The following is a 6,177-nucleotide window of genomic DNA, read 5'->3' on the forward strand; positions in this document are numbered from 1 at the left end:
CCATTGTGACATCACCGATGAGGTTGGCTCTTATTGGTGGAATGAGGCATTATGACATCACAATCTCAGCTGTTTCACAAAGACTAAAACTCTTCACACTACTACTGCTAATTACTTCTATAGCGCTACCAGATGCATGCAGCACTGCACAGAGTCCCAAACAGTAAGAAAACAGTCCCTGCTCCAAAGAGCTTACAATCTACACAGACAAACAGGATGTCATGGATACAGTTAACAGCTAATCTGCTGGCTGGGTTGGTGGGCAGAGGAGTAGGGTTTAAGGACTGAAGGCTATATCAAAAAGGTGGGTTTTCAGTCTGCTTTTAAACAAGGGAAGGGGCTTGGAGAGCAACTCAGGTAATGTATTCCAGGCACAGGGGGCAGCTAGATGAAAGGACTTCCTATAACTAAATATAGAAATAGCCAGAAGCTGACTCTGAGGAAAGACTGCTGCCTCTCTCAGACCCTGTTTTGGTGCCTCTTTTTCGAAGCTGCGTCTAAGTCCTAACCCTACCACCTTGCAAAGCGCCATAATTGTTTGTCATTTTCTCAGTAGACCCCACCCTCTCTACCTCTTCATCCCTTTGTATGTCCCTACATGAGCAGCATATATTAATTCACCCTTTTTGCCCTGTGTGTCTGTCATAAATAGATTATAAGCTCTTTCGAGCAGGGACCATCTCTTGTGTGTCTAATGTACAGCGCTGCGTCCATCTGATAGCGCTATAGAAATAATAAACAGTGCCTCAAATACAATCAGGTTGGTCAGACATTCAAAAAAAATAACGGCATTATCTACAATCAATGAAGGACAAACCCTTAGAAATGCATGATCTCTGTTAAAAAAAATATTCTGCCTGAAAGGATTTTGGATAGTCTCCAAGGCTCTTGGCTCATATCCAGCTATCTCTGAGGTTGGCTTGTGGTTTGACGTTGTGAGCATTTGCTTCCGTACATAATACTTCGTGTGCCAAGATCACAAGAAAAGGATAAGAGAATGATAATTATGAGATGGTCCTCTTCTAAGTTCATTCCAGCATGTGAAGGGCAATTTTATAACTGGGTTCCTTCCCGTACGATGTGCCACTTTGGTGCGTATATATACACAATGCCAAAGTTTTTTGTGGGTAAGCCTGCCCTTATGTGCGTAAATGGCGATAAATTGAATAAGTGCTAGTCTGTAAAGATGAGCATGACATGCCCTCAAATTCTGTGCAGTACTCCCCTGAAATATGCAGGGGTTCCATTCAAGGAACCCCTGTGAATTTTGAAAAACCGTGAATGCAGTTTTTTGCCTGTCAAAAGGCAGGAGAGGGCAGCTGGAGAGGTAGGAAAAGGCAGCTGGAGCGCCGGCAGGTGAAGAAAATTACTCGTGGTCTGCTCTGAGCGCTTCTTCCTGTAGTAAAGTCAGGCTACACCAATCAGGAGCTGCTTTGACACACAGTTCTTGATTGGTGTAGCCTGACTTTACTACAGGAAGAGGCGGTTGGAGCAAATTGCGAATGAGTGAGTCCGTGATTCACAGGGGAACACTGTATATGGTACCTAAGGTTGTGGGCGTACATCAGCGCACTTAGGGCTAGATTCACGAACCTGCCTGATCGGGCCCAATCCAGGCAGGTGTGATGAATTCAGAAAACGCCAATATGCAGATGGGGGCGATCCCATCTGCATATTGGCCTGCCCCCCAATCTGCCTGCCCGGATCACGCTACAGCGATCCCAGCACATGCGAAGAACATCTGTAGATGGTCTGCGCATGCGCTAGACATCCAGGCCGGCAGAGTTGATTTTGGTTTTTTTTTTTTCTTTTTAAACTTATTTTAAAAACATACGTTGTGTTATGTTCTGCTGGGCTTAGAATTAAGAAGTGATACCCGGTCGATATTTAAGAGCGCAGCAAGGATACACAGGGTAGGAGGAGGAGGAAGGAGATGGTCTAAGAAGAAGAAGAAAAAAATTATACTGTGGTTATGGAGACAGTGCACGAGCTAAAGCGCGCGACAAACAGCAAAGAGCCCAGAGTTCTTCGAGACACTTCGGTCACTTTCGGCCAGAGTTACCAAGGCTAATAAAAACAGAGAAAAATAAAGGCAGATAGAATGGAGCCCGTGGTTTTAACCTGCTTAGAGCCGGCGGGTTAAAACCATGAGCTTGCACTGCGGGGAAGGGTGGGAGAGTCGGGGCGGGCAGGAGATCAGGGCAGTTCGGGGCAGGTAGGAGAAGAGCATCGGGGTGGAAGGCAGGAGAGATTCGGGGCAGCAGAGAGCAGGGTGTGCAGAAAGCAGGCCTCTGGAGAGTCGGAAAGACGTTTTCGACTGGTCCCCAGCAGTCGCTTCTTCAGTTGATCGGCCAGCCCAGTCGGATGTGAAATTTTGTGTTGTGAATCGCGTCCCTGCCTACTTTGCATGAGTTTATTGGAACAATGGTCTACTACTTGGCAGCTGAGTTTTAATGCCAAAAAGTGCAAGGTTATGCACCTTGGTAGCGGAAACCCCTGCAGAATTTACACCCTGAAGGGTGAGACCTTAACAAGAACTGTTGCAGAACGGGACCTGGGAGTAATCATTAGTGAAGATATGAAGACTGCCAATCAAGTGGAGAAAGCTTCATCTAAGGCTAGAAAAATGCTGGGTTGCATCCGTAGAAGTTTTGTCAGCCGAAAGCCCGAAGTTGTAATGCCGCTGTACAGGTCCATGGTGAGACACACATACATGTGTGTAGAATTTTGTATAAGGGCCCACACACCTTTTTGCACCGGGGGGCCCGGATTTTCTCTCGGCGGCCCTGACAATAAGTCACAGTACGCTGCTGAAGAAGAGAGTGACTGGTATTTCATCTGCTATAAGCACTAAGTAAACATTTTATTTCTTAAACGTAGAACAGTAAATTAGTCAGTGGTATTTTGCAGTTAAAATGACAATATTTACATGTAGAAAGTTTCACAAAGAAGTCAGTGAATATAAGTAATGAGACATCTGCTGCATGAACCCCCCCCCCTAAATGTCCCCCCATCCTGAATTTAATAAACCAGTAGATAAAATCATATATTTCAGTTACTGTCAACTTCGGTTTTCTTAATAATTTTAGGCCTCTAATCACTAAGCTGCGTTATGGAAGCAACGTATATTACTCGTATTTGCTAATTAAGTTTAACACTTCTCAAAACCAGAAATTTTAACACAGTGCATGCTAAATAATAATGAGCTGCGGATTTTCTAATTGGAAAATCTGGCAACCCTATTTCAATGTTCCCTCTAAGCCAGTGGCCTCAAACTCACGGCCCGCCAGGTACTATTTTGAGGCCCTCGGTATGTTTATCATAATCACAAAAGTAAAATAAAACAGTTTCTTGATCATGTGTCTCTTTAGCTATAAATTACAGTATTATTATTAGCCAAAAGGAAAGATTTAACTATAAAGAGTTTTACCTCATGCAAAACTGTCATTTCTTTAATAAGACATTAACTATTTTTTCTGAGGCCCTCCAAGTACCTACACATCCAAAATGTGGCCCTGCAAAGGGTTGGAGTTGGAGACCGCTGCTCTAAGCTGTGTGGGAGTCCTCCAACTGCATTCCTGCCACTGAAGGGTGCCCTTCAATATCTTGTTTTCAGTCACAAAGGAAGGCAGGTTCACTGGAGTCCTGCAGAGTTTGTCAGTCTCTCACTACTGAAAATGTGGTAATGAAAAAGCGCACCCCGCTGGCAGCAATGTAGGTGGAGGACTTCTGCATAGCTCAGAAAAGTGCTTCTCGACCTAGGCCTCAGGACATACCTAGCCAGTCAGGTTTTCAGGATATCCACCACAATTAATATGAGATAGATTTGCATACGAGCAATGGAGATGGTGCGTGCATATTTATCTTATGCCTTTTTATTGTGGATATCTTGAAAACCTGACTGGCTAGGTGTGTCCTGAGGACTGCATTGAGAACCTCTGGCTTAGAAGGAACATTGTCTCCATTGTATACAAATCTATTTCATGGCTTCCTTCGAGGCCTGGAAGTGAAGAACAAGGTAATAGAAAAATTACAGTTTCATTAATTTTACATCAAATGTAGATGTCCATACTTGTTTATTCAAAGAGTCTTCTCAGAAAGGATTTCTTGACTGGACTTTTCTTCTTTAAGGTTTTTGTGCGCATTGATTTCATTGGTGGCTTTTTCACAGAAAGCACCTTTTTCGGAGTTTGCAGATCTCTAGCGAAATCAATGTGCTGGTTGCAGAAATACTTGGTGTTTCCTTTGGACAGGTGGATCAACATGTTCTCTGACAGATCCATGCACTGAGAATGGACCCAGTGACCCTCTCCATTAGAGCAATAAATCATAGCGGGCTTGTTGAGTTCAGTGGAATAGAAGGGAACCCAAGTATTGACATCAACAATGCAGTCATCACAACAGATAACCCAGTAGCTAGTCTCAGATTCATCTTCTTCATCATCTTCATTATAGGTGTCATCATCAAAGACACCATCACCGTTAAAATAAAACTCTTCTGAATCTTCCAGGGGAACCGAGTCTTCAAGGTCTTCCGTAGATGTTTGACTGCAACTTTGCATGACTTGCTCTTCTGTCCCAAAGTTCAAAATATAAAAAAAGTTTGTATCAGATATAAGCTGCTTCATGTCACCTGGAATGCCAAATAGCACGGCCCCATTCCCCATATTGCTACCGAACCATATCTTGCTGTGTTTAATGTCCCCTGTCCAGTCTGGAATTTCCCTTTCCTGGATCTTGATCTTGTCATCTTCCAATATCACAGTGTTGCAAACCATCCTTTTTTGATTGTTCGATTCATAGCCTCCAACAATGATGAACTCGTTATTGCTGGTCTGGGTTACAATAGCACTAGATAATGAAATCCCGCCAGACAAAACAGTGCACTTCAGATCTGGACTACCCAGTGGGAGGTCAATTTTTAATTTATATAGATTTGGAGGTCGAACGTTATTTTCAAGTGAATGGCCCCCTAGAATATAGATGGTATCATTTCTGGCTAATGACACATGGAAGCTAAGTCCATCTTGGAGTTCTTGGAGTGTATAAGAGGTGGAGCAACCAAATTCCAGGTCAACCAAAAACACCTCAGGCATACAATCCACCACACTGTTCCAGGTTTCTGTGGTTCTCTGTCCAGAAGGCAAATATGATCGTCCCCCAAATATTACACATGCACTTTTACCCTTGCTGTAAACAACGTTAATGGAATGGCCATATCGTGCCTCAGGAACATCTCCTGCTATTTCTTTTTCAGTACAACAAAGAAATGCTTTCTTGTTAGCGCTGTTCATGACCGATATGATATACATCTTGGTGGACAGCTCATTATTTGGAGTTTTACCACCATGAATAAGATACTGGCAAGTTTCCGATTCTGAACTTGCTTTCATGGTGGTTATTGCTGGATATCGAAGGGGAGGGAGATAGCAGGAAACATTTGAAAATGTGGCAGGCCTCAGTTTCAGCTCATTTTTCTTTAAGTCAAGAAGGAAAACACCTGTTGGGCAAGATCTTTTGGGCCAGCCCTTTTGTCCAAAAAAGAAAACCTTTCCATCAAAATTCAGCAGTGAGAAGCCTGGATGAATGAGGGAGGAATGGTTAACCACGGATACCATTTGCAAAGACATCTCCTTTGTATATTTGCAAACGAGTATCTGAAATGAGAGAAACAGCAGCAGATAACGTGTAAACAGTATAAGTGATTTAAAAGACCTACAGTGCTCTCCAAAGACATTCGTGCATTTATGCAGCAGATAATATTTTAAAAACGCAAAGTATATAACCCTCTCAATCATTTATTTGAGGATTTTTTATTTTATTTTAATGCAGGAGCTTTAAAGTAAAGTCCGGGCTAACTTAAAGGTTCAAGTTAGCCCGAGAGTGAGTCTCGACGGGCGTATATAACACAGGGCTGGAAGGCCCTCGTGTGGACCCGTCGAGAGTGGCTGCTGCATGGCAAACACTCTGCCATCCATTACATCCCTTTGGGCATCAGAACAATTATCGCAGCAGCAGTTGCTATTTTGGCTTTGTCAAAGGAGCCCTATATTACATAGAATGCTTTGAGCCAATGTTGGATAGGAAAACAATAGGAAGAAGAATGGATTAGGTCACTGGTGCCATGGCTGGACCAATATTCCTTTCAACACAGCATAAGCAACTAAGGGAGAAATC

At 43.2% G+C, this 6,177-nt stretch overlaps 2 protein-coding genes across 3 annotated transcripts in view; both read right to left on the minus strand.

Annotated features, from left to right (window-relative positions):
• Positions 1-6,177, minus strand: part of TRAF6 (TNF receptor associated factor 6) — a 333,270-nt gene that overhangs the window by 162,517 nt on the left and 164,576 nt on the right. The window lies entirely within an intron of this gene.
• The window catches only part of RAG2 (recombination activating 2), a 167,257-nt gene continuing 164,566 nt past the window's right edge, over positions 3,487-6,177 (minus strand). For both annotated transcript variants that reach the window (XM_033927934.1, XM_033927935.1), the window contains exon 2: positions 3,487-5,657. In XM_033927934.1, coding sequence (XP_033783825.1) covers positions 4,077-5,630 — 1,554 coding nt within the window. In that variant the 5' untranslated portion in view covers positions 5,631-5,657 and the 3' untranslated portion in view covers positions 3,487-4,076. The remainder of the gene's footprint in view (positions 5,658-6,177) is intronic.

This window comes from Geotrypetes seraphini, chromosome 19 (genome assembly GCF_902459505.1).
Source record: "Geotrypetes seraphini chromosome 19, aGeoSer1.1, whole genome shotgun sequence".
Classification (NCBI taxonomy): domain Eukaryota; kingdom Metazoa; phylum Chordata; class Amphibia; order Gymnophiona; family Dermophiidae; genus Geotrypetes; species Geotrypetes seraphini.